Source organism: Ahaetulla prasina, chromosome 5, assembly GCF_028640845.1.
Source record: "Ahaetulla prasina isolate Xishuangbanna chromosome 5, ASM2864084v1, whole genome shotgun sequence".
In the NCBI taxonomy this organism is placed as follows: Eukaryota; Metazoa; Chordata; class Lepidosauria; order Squamata; family Colubridae; genus Ahaetulla; species Ahaetulla prasina.
The window spans coordinates 135,851,218-135,877,148 of record NC_080543.1 but is presented as its reverse complement, the minus strand read 5'-3'; the positions used below and the strand labels follow the sequence as shown (position 1 = coordinate 135,877,148).

General features: G+C 41.1%; 2 protein-coding genes across 2 annotated transcripts; both read right to left on the bottom strand.

Annotated features, from left to right (window-relative positions):
• Window positions 1–1,226: 1,226 nt before the first annotated feature.
• On the bottom strand, window positions 1,227–7,078 carry LOC131199256 (p53-induced death domain-containing protein 1-like). Its single transcript, XM_058184824.1, has 3 exons — window positions 5,843–7,078; window positions 3,310–3,473; window positions 1,227–1,560 (listed from the first exon to the last, which is right to left on the bottom strand). Exons 1-3 carry the CDS (start codon window positions 5,861–5,863, stop codon window positions 1,332–1,334), a joined length of 414 nt encoding a protein of 137 aa, XP_058040807.1. The 5' UTR covers window positions 5,864–7,078; the 3' UTR covers window positions 1,227–1,331.
• Window positions 7,079–10,278: 3,200 nt separating this feature from the next.
• On the bottom strand, window positions 10,279–25,826 carry WBP4 (WW domain binding protein 4). Its single transcript, XM_058184822.1, has 10 exons — window positions 25,694–25,826; window positions 22,531–22,603; window positions 20,828–20,890; window positions 20,612–20,735; window positions 18,626–18,820; window positions 17,481–17,536; window positions 16,762–16,828; window positions 15,759–15,859; window positions 13,068–13,261; window positions 10,279–10,835 (listed from the first exon to the last, which is right to left on the bottom strand). Coding segments are annotated over exons 1-10 (1,077 nt in total). The 5' UTR covers window positions 25,696–25,826; the 3' UTR covers window positions 10,279–10,633.
• Window positions 25,827–25,931: the final 105 nt, after the last annotated feature.

The window sequence follows — 25,931 nt, the reverse complement described above, 5'->3', positions numbered from 1 at the left end:
ACAAGAACAGTTTTTCCCCCGAAGGCCATCACTCTGCTAAACAAATAATTCCCTCAACACTGTTAAACTATTTACTGAATCTGCACTACTATTAATCTTCTTATAGTTCCCATCACCAATCTCTTTCCACTTATGACTGTATGACTTGTAACTTTGTTGCTGGCAATCCTTATGATTTACATTGATATTGTTTCCTGATTGCTTATTTGTACCCTATAACTATCATTAAGTGTTGTAAGTGTTGTACCTTGATGAAGGTATCTTTTCTTTTATGTACACTGAGAGCAGATGCACCAAGACAAATTCCTTGTGTGTCCAATCACACTTGGCCAATAAGGAATTCTATTCTATTCTATTCTATTCTGTTCTGTTCTGTTCTGTTCTGTTCTGTTCTGTTCTGTTCTGTTCTGTTCTGTTCTTCTTTCGTTGCAATCTTGTTAATGACTACTCTTTCCTATTCGTAACCCAAAGGTGCTTTTTTTCAAGAGGCAACTGGTCTTTTTGGTTTTTCTTTGAAGATGTTTCGCTTCTCATCCAAGAAGCTTCGCCAGCTCTTGCATAGCTAAATGTCTCTGGAGATTCTACGTCCTCCAGGCCATGGTTGTCCCAAAGGTGCTTTTTTCAAGAGGCAACTAGACTTTCTTTGTTTTTCCTTGAAGACATTTCGCATCTCATCCAGGAAGCTTCTTCAGTTCCTCTTCTTCAGCTTGGATGAGAAGCAAAACATTTTCAAAGGAGGCGTCCGTAGAGATTCTCCACCCTCCAGGTCATGGTTGTCCCAAAGGAGCTTTTTTTCAAGAGGCAACTGGACTTTCTGTTTGGTTTTTCTGAAGACATTTCGCATCTCATCCAGGAAGCTTCTTCAGTTCCTCTTCTTCAGCTTGGATGAGAAGCAAAACATTTTCAAAGGAGGCGTCCGTAGAGATTCTCCACCCTCCAGGTCATGGTTGTCCCAAAGGAGCTTTTTTTCAAGAGGCAACTGGACTTTCTGTTTGTTTTTTTCTGAAGACATTTCGCTTCTCATCCAAGAAGCTTCTTCAGCTCATCCAGGCCATGGTTGTGCCAAAGGTGCTAAAAGCAGTTTTGGGACAACCATGGCCTGGATGACTGAGAATCTCTGTAGACATTTCCTATTCTTAACTTTTAAAGCCGAGGTCTCCAACCTTGGTCCCTTTAAGACTTGTGGACTTCAACTCCCAGCAAAGCTGGCTGAGGAACTTTGGGAGTTGAAGTCCACAAGTCTTAAAGGGACCAAGGTTGGAGACCCCTGTTTTAAAGAGTCCCGCTGAGCTCAGCTCGGCTCTTGATGTGAGGTTTGGGAATCTCCGGATTTACTTATGAGTAAGCTGGTTGATTTTCTTGAGCCGCTCCTTGTTGTTCGTCGTCTTATACACGGTGATGAGGAAGGGGAACGCCGAGGGCAGCTCCACCTTATCGCTCAACTTCTGATGGCCCCAGTGAAGGCAACGAAGCTTCTCGGCCAAATCCTGCCGTCCAGATTTTTCGAGAGCCTCTTGAAGCAGTTTTGTCTTGTTCGGTTTGTCCCACGATCGCTCGTACCTGGAGTGGGATGGCCCAAGAGGTTCAGAAAAAAATTTGCCGAAGGAAGCGCATGCCCAATCATTCGACGGTCTCTGTATTTATTTATTTTTATTTTATTTTATTTAGGAAATTTATATTGCCGCCTATTTTGCACATGGCACGTTTAGTTTGGTCTTCGCACCAAGTCTTTGCACCTTTTGCCGTTTCAAGTTGTCCACTCTAAGAAAGGAGAATATTTGGAGCTCGGGGATGAAATGAGGGGTGGGTCCTTGTTGTTTTCTGGGCTTGGTTGTTTATTTGCAGAAGTTTCATTACCTAACCAGGTAACATCATCGGTGCTAGTAAGACAAACTTCACTGCATATTAGCACTGATGATGTTACCTAGGTGGGTAATAATACGTCTGCAAGAAAATAACCAAGCTCAGAGAGCACCAAGGACCCCACAATCCTCCTCCTCCTCCTCCCCCTCCCCACCGAATCTCCACACCCTTCTAGCACTGATGATATTAATTACCTAGTTGGTTATTAATAAAACGTCTGCAAGAAAACAACCAAGCTTAGAGAGAACCAAGGACTCTACTGTCCACTCCTCCTCCTCCTCTTCCTCTCTCCTCTCCTCAAACTCTTCTAACACTGCTGATGTTCCCTAGTTGGGTCATGAAACATCTGCAAGAAAACAACCAAGCTCAAAGAATACCAAGGACCCCCCCCCCCCGTCCTCCTCCTCCTCAAATGATTACATCTCAGGCATAATCCTTTTCTCAACTTAGAATGTCTGCATGGCTCCTTCCTCAAGATAACTAGCAAAAAATATAGAGAGATGGATTTATATTGATGGCTTCCAAGCTAGTTGAGCAAGGAGCATTCTTCCATGTTCAAAATCACTTTATTCCTCTACAAACTCTCTCCTGGAGCTTTGGTCAGGTCAAGCTTTCCATACCTGGAAGATTTCAAAAGGCCGTTCTCCATTCCTGAAGCAAGCTGGTAAAATCAGAGGACTAAAAAAATATATGTAAAACCAGGCTATGACTTTTCAAGGTTGATATACTGTCAAAGAAGTAATAAAGGACCTGTAAAGCATAAACTTGTGAACTCAGAAATGGAGAACTAAGAGAGGGGTCCTTGGGTGCACTCTGAGCTTGGCTGTTTTCTTGCAGACGGTTTCATTACCCACCTAGGTAACATCATCGGTGCTAGAAGGAAGTGTGGGCCAGGAGGAGGAGGACTGTGGGGTCCTTGGGGTTTTCTGAACTGGCTTGTTTTCTTACAAATGTTTCATGACACAACTAGGTAACATCATCAGCGCTAGTAAGGCAAACCTCACTCCTTACTAGCAGTGATGATGTTACCTAGATGGGTCATGAAATGTCTGCAAGAAAACAACCAAACCCACCATCCAACCACCAACCACTCACCCTTCCACCCACTTTTCTATCCATCCATCCACTCACCCATCCATCCACTCACCCATCCATCCATCACCCATCCATCACCCATCTATCCATCAATCTATCTAGCCTCCATCTATCACTGATCCATCATCCATCCAACCAGCCATCCAGCCATTCACTCACCCACCCAATCACCCATCCACTCATCCATCCATCCATCCATCCACTCATCCATCCACTCATCCATCCACTCATCCATCAGCCCACACATCCTTGGATCAGGAATATTCTGGATGAAATTTAAAGATAGTAAGAACTCAAGAACTTATGCCAAAGTCTTTGGACTCATTTTGTACTTTGTCAGGGTTATCTTACCAGTGTTCCAGCATCTTCTGAGCCTGACTTTTCTTCTCTGGGGTGACAGCATGGATCTGGCCAATTTCAGCCCGAGTGAATCCCAGTTCATAGGCCACCATGGGCCACTCGAAGCTCAGCTGCTTGCCAAGATCTCGGAGGGACTGGAGATTGATGACGGCATCCTAGGAATCGATATGACATCCGTAGAACATGGTCAGGCACTTGATGGAGTCAAAAGGGTGTCGGAATCAGAGATGCAGTTCCCTTATTCCCCAAACCCCAATGTCTTAGAGCCATGGTTCTCAACCTTTATAGTGCTGCGACCCCTTTAATACAATTCCCCACGATGTGGCGACCTCAACCATAAAATTATTTTCGTTTTGAATTTATCGCGCCTGAAGCCATATTGGCTAGCGATCTGAACTGCTTGCAATTGCCTTGAGGACGGAGGCATTAAAGCGGAGACTCCTCCCCTATTAAGTTTATGGCGCCTGAAGCCAGATTAGGCTAGCGATTGGGAGTGATTGCAGCTGGCTTGAGAGGGAGACATCAGAGCAAAGATTTCTCTCTTTTTTAATTCATCGCGCCTGAAGCCATATTGGCTAGCGATTGGGAGTGATTGCAGCTGGCTTGTAAAGTCAACCATTGGATGTGATTCTTATATACTTCCCATATTTCCAATGGTCTTAGGCGACCCCTGGCAAATCGTCATTCGACCCCCAACGGGGTCGCAACCCACAGGTTGAGAACCACTGTCTTAGAGGCTGGAATGACATAATATATTCCTCTTAAGGAATTTTTTCTAAGGTGGGGTTTCATCCTGACCAAGTAAAGGACAGAGGCGAAGAGAGAATTCCTCTATAAATCAGGTTCTCCTTGGACTTTCTCTTATGTCTCCACTCATTCAAGCCAATATATAACTTTTACAACGATTTCAAGCCTACCATATACAGTAGTGGCCAAAATTGAGGAAACCTTTTGGAAAAAGTGTATTTTCTAAAACTAGTTTATAACACCACTTTTTTTCTTTGGGAGTAGTACTATAAAATGATATATCAATGGAAAGGTCATTTAATCAAAAATGTAATGCCATAACTTTTTTTGAAGGATTTACTCTTAGGACATCAGTTACAGTATAAAGAAGAAAAGTGAAACACATAGAAAAAATGAGATATACAAAAATGATCACCATGTCAGTTAATACTTAGTTGGGTAACTTTTAGCATGAATTACGGCCTTACAACGTCTTCCCATGGAGTGAACCAAGTCTTTGAGTTCTGCAGCTGTTATCATGTGAAACCAAGATTGAATAATGGCTTCTGTTAACTGAGGTTTATTGCTGGGTCGCTTCTGACTAACAGGTTTCTTTAGTTGGCTCCATAAATTTAAAGAATTTAAATATAAGATTAAAAAAACAACAAGTTGCATCCAAGTATTTGTGCAATCTTAAGCTCATTAACATTTAAATTTCAATTAACATTGATTTTTCCTTCCTTCCATCCTTTCCTTTCCATCTCTCTTCCCTCTTCCGCTCTCCTCTCCTCTCCCTTCCCTTCCCTTCCTCCTTTCCTTCCCTTTCTCCTCTCCTCTCTCTCCTCCCTTAATGGCCTAAGAATTAGTGTTGATAATCTTTAATTAACACTGCATAAACACCATGTATACCAACAATAGAATGCATCCTATAAGTTTCATAACACTAGAAATTTTTAAAATGCTAAGAAATGTGGTGGGTTTTTTTTTACTATTAGTGCCTCTGCTTTAACAGGAGCAGGGACACTTAAAAGTAAAAAAAACCCCAAACTTAAAAATTCTTTTTAAGAAAAACCCACATTTATTACTATAGTATTTCTTAATATTTTCTTAAAGTGTTAGTAAAAAATTGACGATTTACATGAATGCAAAATTATTTTGATGGCACCACACTACCATTTGCCAGCCACAAATTCAGCTCAAAACTTAAGACGTCCAGAACGCTGGTCTCATACTTAAAATAATTAGACGTGTTTGATTTATTTATTTATTTATTTATTTATTTATTTGTCAAACACCAAAGTATATATAAGCATGAATTAACTATACAAATTGGATACAATCAAAGGGAACATTAGAACAGGAACGGTAGGCACGTTAGTACTCTTATGCACGCCCCTTACAGACCTCTTAGGAATGGGGTGAGGTCAATAGTAGATAGTCTTTGGTTAAAGCCTTGGGGATTTTGGGAAGAGACCACAGAGTCAGGTAGTGCATTCCAGGCATTAACAACTCTGTTACTGAAGTCATATTTTCTACAATCAAGATTGGAGCGGTTCACATTAAGTTTAAATCTATTGTGTGCTCTTGTATTGTTGCGATTGAAGCTGAAGTAGTCTTCAATAGAAAGGACATTGTAATAGATGATTCTATGAGTTAAACTCAGGTCATGTCGAAGGCGGCGGAGTTCTAAATTTTCTAAATCCAGGATTTCAAGTCTGGTGGCATAAGGTATTTTGTTGTGATCAGAGGAATGGAGAACTCCAAAGGATTCAGACAAAATAAAATATTTTTGGCTTACCTCTTGGGCTTTATTTGTCATTCTGGTTCAGGATCCACCGGATACCTTTGATTCAAGAGGAAAGCTGGATAGAAATAAAGGAATTTTGATTTCTATTAAAATTTATTGCCATGTGTCGTTCCCATGTCATTATTTTTTATCAGTAAATCAGAAGGAGTCTGGTAGCACTTCTCCAGACTATAACCCATTTTATTAAAAGGTGTGAAAGTGCCTGCCTTTTAATCAAATTGATTAGGCTAATAAAAAGCCTGTTTCCTGAGAGTTAAGATACCATACAGAAGCTTAGCTTTCCTGTCTGCAATGAGAAACACACACACACACACATATATTAAAAAGCAGTAACGTCCTCTTAATTACGTTTGGTATCAAAGTTAAATAAATTGATCCTAATTATTTCGATAACCCTTTCATTGCAAAGAACAATTCTTTAAAGACTGGCTTTACCAATGGAAAAAAAAAACACAGTAAAAGAGAAGGGATCGTAGCTTATCGTTTTATTATAGCGCTCTCAATCTTATAACATGTTTAAAGGCAGTCTATAAAATTCAGCATAATGGATCTTCTGGTGGAATCACACAGGACTGAATCCTGCCTGGATCCAAAGAAGCCATTTCCATCCTTTAAAAGTTAGTTTGGGAATTCTGAGAACCCAACTCAACAAATATTTCTAAAGGCAGTGAGCCCCATCGCATCATTAAAATGGTAAAAGAATACAAAGTAGTTTTTTCATCCAAGATCATCCCAAGTTTCTTTCTTACTTGCCAGTTGGTTTTAATTCAGTAGTCGCTTTTCTTCAGTGTCAAAGATTTCTTAGGTCTCTGTGCAAAAGTCAGAGCTTTGACTAGCAACTAGAGAAAATTGATTTATGTCAAGACTGTTATCTGAATATATCTTGAGTGTTGCTAGACACCAGCTACCAACAAAACGAATGTTAATTTTTAACGGCCTTTAAGCGATTTGTTACCCATGACTGAATACATCTGAAAACTCTGTTAGTAACTGTTGTAGAATACTACATTTTGTGCTAGTGAAGGAGAACATAAATTTCGAAGAATGTCCAATGCATTCTTGAAAAGGGTCATCCGGTTTTACTGTATAAACAAGGTAACTTTATTCTTATATAAGAATATAACATATCACATACTCTTATGTGTTTTAGTGAAAGTGTTAAATTAGGGATGATCCCCTACTGTTTTAAGTCACAATCCTGAAATTATTTTAATTTAAAAGCCATGTACTGTATTTTTTGGAGTATAAGACGCACTCCCTCCCCCCCCCGAAAGAGGGTGAAAATTTGGGTGGGTCTTATACACCAAATGTAGCCCCCTCCCCACTGCTTTGGCCTCTGTTAGAAGATTCACAAATTGTTAGAAGACAATTTGCCTCCTTGCAGCAAACAGCCTGTTTCAGTTTCAGCACAGCCTGATTAGCACAAGCAGCTGATTGTTGGTTGGATCGGCCTCCTGGCCATCAGCTGTTTCAGGCTGCAGGGATTGCCATAGCCTATTGCTGCTTCCAAGTGCCCCATTTTCGGCCTCCGCATCCCGTTTTCAGTCTCCGCACACCTTGTTTTCGGCCTCCGCTTGCCCCATTTTCCGCCCATTCCGATCCCCGCCACCCGGAACTGGCGGAAAACGGGGCGCGCAGAAGCCGAAAACAAGGTGTGCGGAGACTGAAAACGGGATGCAGAGGCCAAAAATAGGGTGCACGGAGGCGGCAACAGGCTATGGCAATCCCTGCAGCCTGAAATAGCTGATGGTCAGAAGGCCGATCCAATCAACAATCAGCTGCTTGTGCTAATCAGGCTGTGCTGAAGCTGAAACCAACAGGTTGCTTGCTGTTTGCTGCAAGGAGGCAAATTGCTGGGAGGCAGAGGCAGATTTTTTTTCTTGTTTTCCTCCCCAAAAAAGGTAGGTGTGTCTTATATTCTGGAGCGTGCTATACTCCAAAGAATACGGTATATTGCAGTTTTAAACTTTTTCTGCCTGTGTTACCGATATTCTAAAAGGAACACCAGCTCTCCTATTTTCAAATACCCCGAAAGCACGAAAGCTAAGAATGGAAAACCAAAGATTTTCTGGGAATGTAAGTTTGTTATTAAATGTTTTAATTGCACTAATAAACCTTGTTGCACGAGAGCTGCAGAGGGTCACCTTCTCTATCCCACCTAGTCTCAGCTGGGAACGTGTGGTTGGGCGAATAGATTTTTTCCCCCCCACTGTTCTCTGCATGTCTGCAAATGACTGTGTAGGTGAAATTCACAAATACAGAATTTGAGAATAACAAGGATCAACCATACCACTAACATTCACACGTTGCAGGCATATTGGAAAACCACAGGAGGATCTTCAGCTGACATTACATATGTGCACACTTCAAACCCAAGAACACATTAAGGGAGAAGCTTGTCCACTTGTCCAAGAATAAAACACCCAGGCACAAACGGAGCAACATGGTATAGGCAGTCCAATGCAGTGAGCCTTGTGCAGATCTGAACTTGGGGGAAACAAAACAACCATTTCACAAACGCGTGGCGCAACATCAGAGAACAAACCCATCAGGACTAGATTTAGCAGTCCATCTGCATTTAAAACACAAAGGCCAGCCTTTTAATATAATATAATAATATAATATAACAACAGAGTTGGAAGGGACCTTGGAGGCCTTCTAGTCCAAACCCTGCCCAGGCAGGAAACCCTACACCATCTCAGTCAGATGATTATCCAACATTTTCTTAAAAATTTCCAGTGTTGGAGCATTTACAACTTCTGCAGGCGAGTCGTTCCACTGATTAATTGTTCTAACTGTCAGGAAATTTCTCCTTAGTTCTAAGTTGCTTCTTTCCTTGATCAGTTTCCACCCATTGCTTCTTGTTCTACCCTCAGGTGCTTTGGAGAATAGTTTGACTCCCTCTTCTTTGTGGCCGCTCCTGAGATACTGGAACCCTGCTATCATGTCACCCCAGTCCTTCTTTTCATTAAACTAGACATCATCGAGTTCCTGCAACCGTTCTTCATATGTTTTAGCCTCCAGTCCCCTAATCATCTTCGTTGCTCTTCTCTGCACTCTTTCTAGAGTCTCAACATCTTTTTTACATGTTTTTACATCTTTTTTGAAGAAAGCAAAGTCCACATTTTAAACAGAGAGGACCGCCGGTTTGAAAGAGGGGTCAAAGAGGCCATCTAGGTCAAAATTGAACAGCCCTCTCTCAACAGAGGGGGAGGGATGCAACATCATCTATCTCCAGTCAACAACATACTCCTTTCAGCAGTTCCAAGAAGGCTCCACATCCATTTGCACCACTCAGGTGACCCCGAGGACAGAGAGAAACCCCCAAGTGGCCTCGATGACTCTCTCTAGAATTCATCTGACATTGTGGAAGTGTAGGTGCCTCCTGAAAAAGCACCTTTGGGACCTGGATGGCTGAAAATCACTACAGACTTTGAGCTATACAATTTGGGATGAAGACCCTTTGAACGGTGTGGGAGTAGGAATGGATTTCCAGAGGGGAAAAAATTGCAGGCTACAGGAACCATTTGCACCACTCAGGAGACCCTGAGGACACAGATAAACCTCCAAGTGGCCTCAACAACTCTCTAAAAGGATGCAAATGACCAGCTGTCTGCAAGGAATATCAATCCTTCCCTTCCCCACCTTCCAGCCAGAGTTGAAGAAGCTTCTGGGATGAGAAGCAAAATGTCTTCAAAGAAAAACCAGAAAGTCCAGTTGCCTCTTGTAAAAAGTATCTTTGGGACAACCAAGACTGAGACTTCCCATTGACAATACCACTAACACTACTTTTAGAATTCATATGACATTGTAGAAGTGCAGGCGGTGCCTGGGGGCGGAGCAGGGATGAAATGCTACTGGTTTACTCCGATTTAGATGAACCAGTAGTGATAAAAACTACCAGTTTGGACAAATCAGTAGTAAAAAAAATGCTTTAAAAAAGTAAAAAAAAAATGTTCCAATGACCAGGCGGCACAGCTGTGATCGTCGGAACCTTTTTTTTTACTTTTTTAAAGCATTTTTTTTATTACCGGTTTGCGGTGAATAGGTAGTAAAAATGCTTAAAAAAAGGGGGGGGGAAGTTGGTGATACTCACCCAGTCACATGACCCCCACCAAGCCAAGCCCACAGAACTGGTAGCAAAAATTCTTGCATCTCACCATTGGGGCGGAGTCAAGAGAGAACTCATCCTAGAATCATTATGTCTCCACAAATGTTCCAAGTCCAACCACTCCTGAGTTCTGTTAACTCTTAATCTGGCATCAATTTAGCCCTGACCATTAGTTGACTAAATTTTTTGTTTATAGGCTTGAGTGATAAAATCTTCTGAACTGGAACTTATGTGTGATACTGATTTTTCACGCCATACAGCTGCAGCATTTTACATTTACTCTCCTCGCAACCCAGCCTTTGCTAAAACTTACGAAGACGTTGTTAAGCAATTACTGTGTTTATTTTTCTTGGAAAAGGATTCACAACCATATGCTCCCTTGTAAGGTACGCTGAACCGCCTTTCACCCGCTATTTAAAAAATATATTTACACGACCTCACAAAGGGGAAAAAAAAAAAAAAGAAATCCAGCAAACTAAAATAACATAACTTGGGGGAAGGAAAACAAATATTCTGTACATTTTACACCCAAGACATTGTTTGAAAAACTATGATCTCTAAAAATTACAGTCATGTCTTGTGAAGGAATTGCTTTAAACAGTCCATCTTTTCCTGGCGTCCTTTTGTTTTCTTGTCCTCGAAAGTGTTTGGTTGACAATGCAGCCAGGGTGTTAGTGATCGCTCAGCCTCTGTCGAATGTTTCGAGATTTCCCATTTTCAAATTTCCGCTTTCTGAAAACCGGCATCTGTTCCGTGACGTCGCCGAGGGAAGTGACGGTTTTTTCTTTGAAGATCACTTTGGCGTCGTCTGGTACTTCTACAACTGGGGCGCTGTTGCTCTCCTTACTAGGAAGCTCCAAGTCGACCTTCTCGCTAAAGGAAAATGAGAAGTTTGTTGAACAAAAGCTGCTTGAAAATAAAACTGGCTCAGGTACCAAGGTGCCTGGCTGTATATAAACATCTTTTAATTCAAGTCATCCTCTTTTAATCCCTTGTGGGGTGGAGTCTGGACAACTGAACGGAGCCGAGTAATTTCTGGCCCGATGCCCTTCCTGTCGCCAGTGCGGAGTTTTGTTCAGCAGATATATTCTCAGCGTGCCCAGAGAGAGAAATATCAGCCTCTACCTAGGATCGAACTCCCAGCCTCCTGATTGTGAGGCGAGAGCTCCACCCCTAGGCCACCGCCCCACTCATTTCTTTTAACTCAAGTTGTTTCCTGAAAACAGAAAGAAGGTTGTGACCAGCAATTTTCTCAAATGTTATAACCTGCAGAGAGACAAGTTTGCATAGCTCTAGCTATTGATAATGGCAGATTTCAGAAGGGAGGGGTTTTTTTGGGGGACAAATTTTATTGATCACATTTAGAGACTGTCCATCTACCTCTCGCGAGTCACTCTAGGCGGCGTACAGAGAGTTATCTTGCTCAATGAAATAGGTGTTATCTTCTTAAATACAAACGTTCTCACTGGGCTACGAGAACGAAAAATCTGCCCCTATCTACTGTTATGCGTAAAACGAGAATCCTGTTTCCCTCCCCCCCCCCCATTCTGCTGAGCCTCTTCTTTAAAACCAAAAATTTAAAATCAATGAAGTATGACACACGAGCAGAACTTGGAGGTGAAAGAACTCGGTTAAAAGAATCAAACTTCCTTAAATAAAGCGCTTTGAACATTCTGGTTTAAAGTGAAATTAAGTCCAGGTGGATGTCAAACCTTCTGAAGAGTTAAATTACTCTGAAGTGGTAGGTTTGACGTGTGTTTTAAGTGTGCACAATCTCTTTCCTCCATCTAATGCCCTGTTCCCCAAAATTTTCAAACATGCTTTACTTTAATCTCTCACAACTAGTTTATATGTCTGTATTTATAAGATAGGTTATTTCTGTCCGTCCGTCCGTCCATCCATCCACCTGTCTTATCATCTGGCTACCTCTGTTTATCATCTCACTATATCTATCTCTATCTCTATCATCTGTTTATCTCTATTATATCTATCTATCAATCATCTATCTATCTATCTATCTATCTATCTATCTATCTATCTATCTATCTATCTATCTATCTATCTATCTATCATCTATTTACCTACGTTATTAATCTTCTCATCGTTCCCATTACCCTTCTCCTTCCATTTATGACTGTAACTTTGTTGCTTGTATCCTTACGATTTATTCTGATATTGTTTCCTGATTGCTTATTTGTAGCCTATGACAATCATTAAGTATTATAAGTGTTGTACCTTGTTGAAGGTATCTTTTCTTTTATGTACACTGAGAGCATATGCACCAAGACAAATTCCTTGTGTGTCAATCACACTTGGCCAATAAAAAAAAAACCTATTCTATTCTATTCTATTCTATGCTATGCTATGCTATGCTATGCTATGCTATGCTATGCTATTCTATTCATCTATCTATCTATCCATCCATCCATCCATCCATCCATCCATCCATCCATCCATCCATCCATCTATTTATTGTCTATATCTATCATCTGTCTATCTTCTATCTTGTCTATCGCTATCATCTGTTTATCTATATATCCTATTATCTATCTCTTATCGTCTGTCTCTCATTTCTGTCTTGTCTATCTCTATCATCTGTCTATCTCTATTACATCTATCAATCCATCCATCCATCCATCCATCCATCCATCCATCCATCCATCCATCCACTCATCCATCATAATCTCTCTCTCTCTCTCGTCTATCTCTATCATCTGTTTATATCTAGGTCTATGTCTATCATCTGTCGATCTATCTCATTTCTCCCTCTCTCTTATTTTATTCCATTCCTCTCCCCTCCTCCCCCTCCCCCTCTACTCTACTCTTTCTAAACCACCCAACTCCCTTACAGCAGTAACTGCTTAGGCGGGTTGGTATTGTAAATAAGAGATAGGACACAAATGCATGGTGTCCCCTTGTATATACCTACTAAGCAGGGTCCTTGCAAAGACAATATCTTCAGCACCTCAGTTCATACTATTAACAATTAACCAGGAACCAGAAAAAATATATAGAATGCAATGTAATTCGGACCCTGGGATTATCGGTGTCATGCTGCCCAAATCTAGCGGTCCCTGGCTTCCAGGTGGATAAAGCAAGACTTACTATGCTTCTTCTTCCGTGATTTCTTCCCATTTGCCGAAAGAGAGGGGCTTCTGAGCCGACGAGGATGAGGTTTCTGATGGAACAGATGGGCTCTTCTTGTGGTCAGTCTTCTCATTGTTTACCTGCTGCCACTCTCCGTAAGGGCTAATCTTTTTGGGTTTGCGAGGCTTTTCTTCATCGCTGTCTGCCTTCCTCTGAGAAACAAGAGAAGGTACATCCTGTTATGCAATGATATAAGAATAGTAAGTTGACTTTGTATATAAATATACAAATAGGATGAGACTATTGCCTTACACAATGTAAGCCGACCTGAGTCTTCGGAGAAGGGCGGGATATAAATTCAAAAAAAAAAAAAAGAGAATAGAATGAAATGGAATGGAACAGGGGTCACGTTTGGAGACCCCTGGAATAGAATAACAGAGTTGGAAGGTCTTCTATTGAACCTCCCGCTCAGGCAGGGAACCCTACACCATTTCAGACAGATGGTTGTCCAATCTCTTCTTAAAAACCTTCAGTGTTGGAATATCCACAACTTCTGGAGGCAAGTTGTTCCACTGGTTAATTGTTCTCACTGTCAGGAAATTCCGCCTTAGTTCTAGGTTGTTTCCATCCATTGCTTCTTGTCTGGCCTTCTGGTGCTTTGGAGAATAGTTTGACTCCCTCTTCTTTGTGGCAACCCCTGAGATATTGGAAGACTGCTGTCATGTCTCCCCTAGTCCTTCTTTTTATTAAACTAGACATACCCAGTTCCTGCAACCGTTCTTCATATGTTTTAGCCTCCAGTCCCCTAATCATCTTTGTTGCTCTTCTCTGCACTCTTTCTAGAGCCTCCATATTGTTTTTACGTCGTGGCGACCAAAACTGGATGCAATATTCCAAGCGTGGCCTTACTAAAGCATTATAAAGTGGTATTAACCCTTCATGTGATCTTGATTCTGTCCCTCTGTTAATGCAGCCCAGAACTGTGTTGGCTTTTTTGGCAGCTGCTGCACACGGCTGGCTCATATTTACTGTAACTGATTATCCACTAGGACAATATTACTTTCTTTGAAAAAAAAAAAAAAGAAGCCCAAAGTTAAGATATTTGGATTTTTATATTGAGTATATAATCTTTGAGTATATAATGATTTATATTGATATATTGATCATCAATTGTGTTGTAAATGTTGTACCTTGATGAAGGTATCTTTTCTTTTATGTACAATGAGAGCATATGCACCAAGACAAATTCCTTGTGTGTCCAATCACACTTGGCCAATAAAATTCTATTCTATTCTATTCTATCTTGGCGATAAGAAGATCAATTTTTCAACCACTCTCTTGAGTTTATTCAAGCTTCTCTCCCTAATTTTACTGATACAATTTGCAGTATTTTCTTAGTAATGGCTATGATAACTGTAAGCTATAACTACACTGTGCGTCTTTATGCCTCTAACTGCAATATAATGATAGACAGATCTTCCTTTTAGGACAATCCAACTGCAGAAACTACGTGCTTGTCACAATAGTCTCCTTAATTGCACAACACATGGACAGATTTGAATGTAATTTCCATCGGAAACTGTGAACATCTGAGACCAAACCACATCCAAAAACATTGGAGAATTTGTGGAACTCTGGTTCTCGCACAGAACAGTTATCAACAGGCACATAGAGATAAAGAACATTTACACACCATTGAAGAGAGACAACCAAAACCTCAAGAAAGGAAACAAAAAAACCAAAACATCCTTGCCAACAATCAACACCCAGGTAAATAGGTATTAACACCAAGATTAATTCTAGACCAGGGGTCACCAACGGGTGGTCCGTGGACCACTGGTGGTCTGTGGGAAAACTTTGGTGGTCTGCAGAAAAATTATTTGCATTTTTTATATTGCACTAAATCAGGGGTCCTCAAACTGTGGCCCCTGGGCCGGATATGTGCAATGAACATTTGTGTTGCTGCAGAGAGTCTCCCCCTTCGGGGTCGGAGGGGGCAGAAATTCTGACTTGGGGTCTGCTTTGGCCTCCTGGTGTGGGGCTTTGGGCGAAGGCTGGAGAGAAGTGTTGCTGGTGGCAAAGAGCCGGAGGGCTTCGTTCCAGTGGGACTGCATCATGGCCTGGAACTGGCTGACCATCTCAGCCCACTGAGCCTCCAGGCGCCGGCACCTGGCCTTGCACTCCCGCATGTCTTCCTTCTGCTTGGAAAGCCTATGCTCCTAGTCCTCAGTGAGGTGCATCTGCTGAGCCTCCTTCTCGGCCAGATCCAATTTGAACTGAACCAGCTGTTTTGCCAACTCTTTCTCAGAGTGGCTGCTTAGCTCCAACAACTGCTTCCTGTTGGGGCTCTAAGGAGCCCAGACGGGGAGGCGAGGAGTGGCTGGGAAGGGAGGGATGAGTAGAGTCTGGCAAAGCCCCACCTTGACATGAGTGACATCGAGTTGGCCACGCCCACCCAGTCACATGACTACCTAGCCACACCCACCCAGCCGGTCATTAGGCAGATCATATTAGTGGTCCGCAGGATTTAAAATTATGAATTTAGCGGTCCCTGAGGTTTGAAAGGTTGGGGACCCCTGTTCTGGACCAACAATCAAGTAAACTTTAACCCAATCAAGGCACGTGGAAACATTCATAGATGGCCAATGTAGCACACACATAAAAATCATACGGTATTAATATTTATTAGCTGGAGGTAATAAATATTACCTTTGGTGATTCGTTTTTGCTGATCTCTTCAGAAGAGTTTTCATCTGGATTATCCTTTATGGAAAAAGGTACGAAACCTTCAGGCTTCTCCCACGTTGATACTAAGTAATAGCAAATATATATATACATATATGGTATATATGTGATCAGTCTGGAAATTAGCTTTCTGAAAATCTGAAATATCAGAAATAGAATCCAACAGAAAAAGGCCCTAATGTATGTTTCAGTGGGAACAAATTAATAAGATTAAATAAACGTTTCACGAACATAAGAGATATTCTTAGATCCCTATCAAAATTGCTGGATCCCCATCAAAAATCAAGGCTGGACCTCTGTAGCTTATTTTTGGTTATTTCATATAGTTGTACACCGTCTTTTAAAAACAGAGCCTCAATATATAAAGTAAACGATGCAATAAATGTAGAACAGCAATCTCTAAAAGTACGAAGCAGCCTCAACAGGCTAGACATAAGGATTTAAGACTGCATATTTGAGAGACAGGGGAAAACGAACAAATAGTTTATTAAAGGGAAGGAAGGGAGGGAAGGAAGGAAAGGAAGGGAGAGATGGAAGAAAGGGAAGGGAGAGAGGTAGAGAAGGAAAGGAAGGGAGAGAAGAAAGAAAGGAAGGGAGGGAAAGAAGGAAAGGAACAGAGAGAAGGAAGAAAGGGAAGGGAAAGAGGAAAGGGAGAGAGGGAAGGAAAGGGGGAAGGAAGGAAGGGAGAGAGGAAAGAAAGAAAAGGGAGAGGAAAGAAAGGAAGGGAAGGGAGAGAGGAAAGGGAGGGAAGGAAGGAAAGGAAGGAAGGTGAACATTCCTATAAATGGTTGCTGGAGGTAGAGAGATTGGATGGGCCACATCCATTATGGGAGCCATTTTGTGAGAGCAGCTAGGCAAATTCTTAAAATGTCAAATTGGCCTCTCTATTTTGCCTACAGTTAAACATTCATTGTCGAATAGATGTGGCTTTGTGTCTTAAGTAGCGGCCCCGAGTAAAACCTCTCACCTCCAGTCTCCTTGTTATAGTAGTAGGTGTAACCATCGTCATCTGTCCCTTCTATCCAAACTGCTTCCTGAAAAACAAAGGCTAAATCAACCACGCAATCAAGGCTTATTAAAGTCTCACCCATTTCTCATTATACGCCGATTTTATTTTACCTCGTCGGAGGTGCCGTAAAAATACATTTATTTCAAAGTGAAACATCATAACTTAGCCACTGTAAGCTCCCTTCCTTCTTGTCAATAATAAAATGCAATTATTGCAGAATCCAACACAGTGATCTCTCTACATGTTGGAAATAATTCTGATAAATGACTTTACATAAGCTAGAGACTTCTGGCTGATAAATGCATTCTTAATTTATATGATTTATATTGATATATTGACCATCAATTGTGTTGTAAATGTTGTACCTTGATGAAGGTATCTTTTCTTTTATGTACACTGAGAGCATATGCACCAAGACAAATTCATTGTGTGTCCAATCACACTTGGCCAATGAAAAATTCTATTCTATTCTATTCTATTCTATTCTATTCTATTCTATTCTATTCTATTCTATTCTATTCTATTCTATTCTATTCTATTAAGATAATTGTATTCCTAATCATATCCATTCAGAACAAATGTAAGTAAACCAATTCTTCAGTGAATTGAGAATACATTTTAAATAATGAAGAAACATTTTTTGAGATAGCTATAATAATAAATAAGCATTCAGTTACCTTTTGAGAATTCTGAGTGGTGTCCTGAAATCCTTCTGGCTTCTCCCACTGTGATTCTTAATGATAATAGAAGTTTTTAAAAAAAAAACAAAGACTTTAATTTGGAATCCAGGAAAATAAATCATTCATGCAGCATTAGATATAGAATAACAAGAGTTGGAAGGGACCTTGGAGGCCTTCTAGTCCAACCCACTGCTTAGGCAAAAAACCCTACATCATTTCAGACAAATAGTTATCCAATCTCTTCTTAAAAATTTCCATTCACAACTTCTGCAGGCAAGTTGTTCCACTTATTAATTGTTCTCACTGTCAGGAAATTCCTCCTTAGTTCTAAGTTGCTTCTCTCCTTGAGTAGTTTCCACCCATAGCTTCTTGTCCTGCCCTCAGGTGCTTTGGAGAATAGTGTAACTCCCTCTTCTTTGTGGCAACCCCTGAGATATTGGTAGACTGTTATCATGTCTCCCTTGGTCCTTCTCTTCACTAAAGTAGCCATGCCCAGTTCCTGCAACCGTTCTTCATATGTTTTAGCCTCCAGTCCCCTCATCATCTTTGTTGCTCTTCTCTGTACTCTTTCTAGAGTCTCAACATCTTTTTTACATCGTGGCAACCAAAGCTGAATGCAATATTCCAAGTGTGGCTTTACCAAGGCCTTATAAAGGGGTATTAACACTTCATGTGATCTTGATTCTATCCCTGTTTATGCAGCCCAGCACTGTGTTGGCTTTTTGGGCAGCTGCAGCAGACAGCTGGCTCATATTTAAATGGTTGTCCACTAGGACTCCAAGATCCCTCTCACAGGTACTGCTACTGAGCGAGGTACCACATATACTGTACCTGTGCATTTTGTTTTCCTTGCCTAAATGTAGAACCTTACTTTTTTCACCATTGAATTTCATTTTGTTAGATAGCGCCCAATGTTCAAGTCTGTCAAGATCATTCTGTATCTTAAGCCTATCTTCTGGAGTGTTGGCTATTCCTGCTAGCTTGGTGATATATAATAAAAGGATATACAGAGGAAGAATAAATGGTGATTGTAAAATAAGAGAGAAAACTATTGCTAAATATCATTTTGTGTTGTGTTTTGATGGCAACTTCTATAGTTTCTGGATACATGATTTATAAAAGGAGATTAGCTGCAAATTTACCTCCAGATTTTGTGTTGTAATAATAAGTGTAGCCTTCGGGAGAAAATCCTCGCACCCATTCCTTTGTTCCGTTGGATGAAATTCCCTTAGTTTGTTTCTCTTTTTTCTTCTTTTCTTTTTTCTCCTTTTCTTTTTTCTCTTTTTTCTCCTTCTTTTCTTCCTGTTTTATCGGCAAGGAAGGCTGTCCTACAGGTTCTGAGACATGGAATATTAGATTTTAAGGCCCACCTGAGAAATTCTAAGAGAACCTCACCGTTAGACCAGGGGTCTCCAACCTTGGCAACTTTAAGCCTGGAGGACTTCAACTCCCAGAATTCCCCAGCCAGCTCACCAAGGTTGGAGACCCCTCCAGTAGACAACTAACCCAACCCTTTGAATATTGAATATTCAGTTTCAAATCTCTGAAACTCTAGCGATGTGTGCCAAGTGGAATATGGTGTAATTCAACGAAGCAAGTTCTGCTAGACCCATAGATCTTTTTTTAAGACTTAGTCATGTATTGCTAGTAGTATGATGGACTGCAGGGCCAGCACAATGTGTAACATGTTCACACTGGTACAATAGGACTGGGTGTTTTTTTTTAATATGATTTATTTAGGGATTTTCTGTCTTCACTGTGAGTTGTATTGTGTGGGGGTGTATGCGCACTGAGGGAGCTTAACCAATCTCATTGTACATATGTTGTGCACGGACAATAAAAATTTGAACTGAATAGTAAGGGTACTACCTGCAAAATGATACCAAACTGTAGCCCTCAATTTACAACCACAATTGAGCCCAAAACTTATGTACACTGAGAGCATATGCACCAAGACAAATTCCTTGTGTGTCCAATCACACTTGGCCAATAAAAAATTCTATTCTATTCTATTCTATTCTATTCTATTCTATTCTATTCTATTCTATTCTATTCTATTCTATTCTATTCTATTCTATTCTATTCTATTCTATTCCATTCCATTCCATTCCATTCCATTTCTATTCTGCTCTACTCTACTCTACTCTATTCCATTGCTAAGGGAGAGAAATTCGTTCAGTGAGCTGTGTGCCCCATGTTACGACCTTTCTTGCCACAGTGGTTCAGCGAATCACTGCCGTTGTTAAGTTAGCAACGTGGCTGTGAGGTTAATCTGGCTTCCCCATTGACTTGGCTTGTCAGAAGGTCGCAAAAATCACGTGACCAGGGGACATTGCAACTGTCGTAGGTACATGCCAGTTGCCAAGCTTCCGAATTTGGATCGTGTGATCAGGGGAGGTTGCAATGGTCCTAAGTGTGAAAAATGGTCCCAAGTCAGTTTTTTTTCGGTGCTGTTGTAACTTCGAACTGTCTGTTGTGGTCCGCCAGCAGCCTGCGGAGCTGGCAACGGAGTCAGACAGCGATGAGGCTGAGGTGGGGCCAGGGACATCGGGGAGTGAGGTACAGACTCCAGAGCCTCCAGAGACTGACAGTAGTGAGGCAGAGGAACAGGAGGAACCTGTTCCTAATGCACCCATGAGAAGAGTTGCCAGAAGGCAAGAGCAGCTCAAGCAAAGAGGACGACTCGGGAGTAGGGCCAGGAGATGATTGGCCCCTCCCCTAAGGCTTAAAAGACCAGCAACGGCATTTGGGCTCTTTGCCAGAAAACAACATTGATAGGTTTGTCTTGCCGCATTTGTTTCTTATCGGTATCTTCTGAACGTTTGCCAAGAAAGGCCTTTGGCAATTTGCTTAATTGGACCAAGGTTTGAGATAGGACTGAGGAATTTGTGTTGGGAGGAATTTGCTTTAATTTAGTTGAACTATGCTGGGAATGAAGTAATTCTCAGCTGTTCGAATAGTTAGTTTGTTTTTTCACTGACTTGAGTTTCCTACTACCTACTTGGGCCTGGGTCACAACACGGTCACTAAAAATACAGGCTAACTGTATTTTTATGGATCCTGTATATTCGAGTCAAGGGAGGCTACTTGAAATTGCCAATGATGGTCCTTCTATTCGATAGTCCTACCTGCCTTCAATCCGAGCCTTTTCAAATCTTCCTGATAGGCCTTTGTGGCTGCTTCTTCCATGGCTGCAAACTCCTTTGCCCTTTTTTCGTCCTCTTTCGCCTTGTCCAAGCTTTTCTGCTTAATCTGCAATTTAAAAAGAGGATGGAGCAGGAATGTGTCACGCAGGGTTTTAAAAAACATTCCGTTCAGGTTCAAGGAGGTGGCCTTCGAGTTACCTCGCTAATTTTCTTCGCCACATTTTCCTTGTGGTTCTTTCCTCTTTCGTGGAAATCGATGCTCTGTAAAAAAAAAGGAAGAGACGTTCCTAAATTAGAGAAAAATAAACTGTACAACTATGTGTAAATACTGAAGCTAACGACATCTACCTGAGGCAGCTAAGGTAAATATTTCACCCTTACAACCCTGTTTGAAGAACGTCTAATTTTTTAAAGAATCTGACCAGGAATGGTTTCCATGCCATTTTATTCCTGCAGGCATTTTAGGTGATTTTATCCAAATTTTTTATTAATTTTACTACAAGACAATACAACACAAACATATATAACACAAACACATAATATGTATTTCTGTTTACATGTCAGTTTCGTTCCACACTTTCTGCTTTATGTATTCCCCATTTTTTCCCTTTTCTTATCTTTATCGTCCCTTTATATCTAGTTTTATTCATTTACAATATTTTATACATTTATCACCTTGTTGTGTCTTGCCCGCTCTCACAGCAGCCGGGGCCTTCTTATCTGCTCCCGAACACGGAGGAATGTATGCCTCCCGGCCCCAGTCCTGGCTCCATGCCCAGACAAGCTGAAGAGGAGGGGGCACCTCCCGGTCCCAGCCCTGGCTCCATGCCCAAGCAGGCTGCAGAGGAGGGAGCACCCCCCGGCCCCAGCCCTGGCTCCATGCCCAGGCAAAGGGAGCAGCTAGACCCCTCCCCCTCCTCCACAGCATGTGAGCCTGAGGAAGATTTATTACCAACAGCTGCTGATTGGAGTGATCCTCGCATCAGAAGACTGGATAGGCGGAGGCAGCAGAAGGAAGGGAGGGGCAGGCCTTAATGAGTGCTGAGTCATGGAGCCACACCCCATGGCCTATATAAAGGACCTGCTTTCTGGCAGTCTCTGAGTCAGGCAAAGTTGAACTTATCTTGCTTAAGTCACTTACTGGTCTCCTGCCTGCTCTGAGGACTTTGCTAGGACTTTGGGCAGAGCTGCAGAGGCAAGCCTGATTCGGATTTCCCTGACCCGGCCGTCAGCGGAAGAGTGGGACACGACACACCTTCTCTTCTCCATCATTTATTCATATTTACTTTTCCTATTCTCTAACCATTCGTACCGCTTAGTCCATACTTGATAGTATTCTGTCGCTTCCTTCTCTTTTATTTCTTTCATTCGTTTATTCATCTCCACACAGTCTAGAATTTTCTTGATTATTTCTTCCTCTGTTGGTACCTTTTCATTTTTCCAGAACTGTGCATAGACAATCCTTGCAGCAGTAATTATGTGTAATATCAAATATTGAGTTTCTTTACTGTAAGCTCTGTTTAATATCCCTAGTAAAAACATCTCTGGTATCAAATCCATCTTCTGTCTACGTATCTCTGCGTTTTAGGTGATTTTAAAAGGTGCCCTAAACCATATAAATTTGTATAAGTGGTTCAGCTCTTAAATAAAGGTGACACCGAAAAGAATAAGCAAAGTTTCAAATTTAACCCCAAGAATCCAGATCCAACTAAACCTGAAAATATTAACCATTAAATATACAGGCATTAGTCTATATTGCCTGCATTTATTCTATTCTGCCAGCCACAAGATACGGCTAGGAAACTAACCAAATATCAACTGTTGATCCTCTGATGAAGCTTAAATTTAAAATGTTAAAACCCAAATCCCAGGATTTAGATTAAATCAGAAGTTCATCATACCGGTTTGTTGTCTGCTATCCAGCACTTGCAATAATCACAGAATTTCTTGGGCTGAGATTTCCAGTAATCAGCCCTGGAAAAAAAGATATTGGAAAGAAAACGGTAGGACTTTTAAAAAAATAAGAAACAGAAAATTGACAGCAGAAAAAGATGTAATGGTTGGTCCATCTAATTTATTTGCCCTTTGAGTTTATCCGTTCGTTTTCTTTTTAATTAATTACACACACACACACACATTGTTGAATGTAATGTATTTATCCCAAGCATGTTTAAACTCAGTTTCCAACTGATTGACCCAGGGGTGAAATCTGGCAGGTTCTGACAGATTCTGGAGAACCGGTAGCAGAAATTTTCAGCTCTTCAGAGAACCAATAGTGGAAATTTGGAGTAGTTTGGAGAACTGGCAAATGCCACCTCTGGCTGGCCCCAGAGTGGGATGGGAATGGAGATTTTGCAGGATCCTTCCCCTGGAGTGGGAAGGGAATGGGGATTTTGCAGTAGCCTTCCCCTGCCATGTCCACCAAGCCGTGTCCACGGAACCGATAGTAAAAATATTTGGATTTCACCACTGGATTGACCCACTATCTCCACTGGAAATAGGTTCTAAGCTGCTTCCGCTGTTTTTTCTGTAAAGCCATATTTTCGAACATGACTTTTGAATTTCCTTCCTGTCAGTTTCACGTTATGCCTCCGTGTTCTTTTTTTTTGTGCTTAATATTGAAAATACTGTACTTTTTCCTTTTTATTATGTATTATACTGTATTATATTAGGCTACTTTTATTATATTAGGCTCCAGCAATATGTGGATCAAGAACTACCAGAAGTACAGGCAGGATTTCGTAGAGGCAGAGGAACTAGAGATCAAATTGCCAACATACGCTGGATCATGGAGAAAGCTAGGGAGTTCCAGAAAAACATCTACTTCTGCTTCATTGACTATGCTAAAGCCTTTGATTGTGTGGATCACAACAAATTGTGGCAAGTTCTTAAAGAGATGGGAGTACCAGACCATCTTATTTGTCTCTTGAGAAACCTGTATGCGGGTCAAGAAGCCACAGTGAGAACTGGACACGGAACCACTGATTGGTTCAAAATTGGGAAAGGAGTCCGGCAAGGCTGTATACTATTACCCTGCCTATTTAACTTATATGCAGAGCACATCATGAGAAAGGCTGGGCTGGATGAATCAAAAGTTGGAATTAAGATTGCCGGAAGAAATATCAACAACCTCAGATATGCAGATGATACCGCTCTAATGACAGAAAGCAAAGAGGAACTAAAGAGTCTTTTGATGCGGGTGAAGGAGGAGAGTGCAAAAGTTGGCTTTAAATTCAACATTAAGAAAACTAAAATCATGGCATCCGTCCCTTTCAATTCCTGGCAGAAGAAATGGAGGTAGTGACAGATTTTATTTTCCTGGGCTCCAAGATCACCGCAGATGGGGACTGCAGCAAAGAAATAAAAAGACGCTTGCTCCTGGGGAGGAAAGCCATGGCAAATCTAGACAGCGTACTAAAAAGCAGAGACATCACCCTGCCAACAAAAGTGCGTATAGTCAAAGCTATGGTTTTCCCAGTTGCAATGTATGGCTGTGAAGGTTGGACCATAAGAAAGGCTGAGCGCCAAAGAATTGAGGCCTTTGAACTCTGGTGCTGGAGAAGACACCTGCGAGTCCCTTGGACTGCAAGGCAATTCAACCGGTCAGTCCTAGAGGAGATCAACCCTGACTGACTGCTCTTTAGAAGGCCAGATCCTGAAGATGAAACTGAAATACTTTGGCCACCTAATGAGAAGGAAGGACTCACTGGAGAAGAGCCTAATGCTGGGAAAGATTGAGGGCAAAACAAGAGCGGGACGACAGAGAACGAGATGGCTGGATGGAGTCACTGAAGCAGTTGGCATGAGTTTAAATGGACTCCAGTGGATGGCAGAGGACAGGAAGCCCTGGAGGAATGTTGTCCATGGGGTCACGATGGGTCGGACACGACTTCGCAACTAACAACAAAATTATTAATGATATTATGTTAGGTTAGGCTCTTATTACATAATATGTATATTACTGGCATATATTATATTTTATATTACACATCATATCATATTATATATTAGTCTGTTATATTGTTATGTTATGGTATATTAGTCTGTTATTATATATTAATATATTAGTCTGTTATATGATATTAGGCTATGATATCATATTAGGCTGTTATTACAGTTATGTTACATTATGATTTATATAATATGATACATTACATTATATCACATCATATATAATACAGCATAATTATATTAGGCTGTTATATTATACATATATATTATGTAGGTCTTTGGTTATTCGGGTTTTCTTCCGCGTAAAATTTACGCGGGAGAAAACCCTAATAACCAAAGACCTACATACAAACACCTGCGAAAACCTCAGAAAATATATATATATATATATATGTTTTCTGAGGTTTTCACGGGTGTTTGTATATAGGTCTTTGGTTGTTCGGGTTTTCTCCCGTGTAAAATTGGAAGTTTTGGAACTTATATATATATATATTTATTTATTTATTTATTTATTTATTTATTTCATTTTGTCACAACAGTATACACAAACATTGACATAAAACAACAACACATCATAAAAGAAAAATATATATATATATATAAGCAAAAGTATGCAATAACTATATTAATTTGATCTAATGAAAGGGAACAATAGGACAGGAACGGTAGGCACTTTTGTGCTCTTATGCACGCTCCTTAATATATCTTAATAACATATTAATATTTATTAATATTAATATATTAATAATTAATATATTATAATAATTAATATATATTAATATCATATTAGGCTGTTATTATATATTATATTGTGTCAATATTATATTAGGCTATGATGTTATGTTATATTAGGCTGTTATGATATTTATGTTATATATTATATTATATTATTATATTGTTATATTATATTATATTACATGATCTTATATTATATATGACTATGATATTATATATCATATGTCAATATAGTTATATTAGAAGACATTATTTTTGTCACCATAAACAGACCCTTCTATTAAGAGAAACCCATGGAAAGAGTCCCGGGGGGGCGGGGGGGGGAAAGCGCCGGTCCAAAGTCTCCCCGTGAACCCAATTCAGGAGGCGGGGACTCACATGGCTTCCCTTCCCCGGCGAAGGAGGGGCGGCAGCGGCGGAGGCGGCAGCAGCAGCGGCGGCGGCGCCACCGGCCGATCAGCCGAAGCAGGAACTGCGCGCCCGCGCACGGCGCGCTTTGGTGACGTCACGCCCGCGCCGCGCGCAGGAGGAGGCGGAGAAGGAGGAGGGGGAGGAGGACGGCGGCCTGGCAGGGCCAATCCGGGCGGCGTTCTCGTCCCAGAGGCGGAGGGGAGGC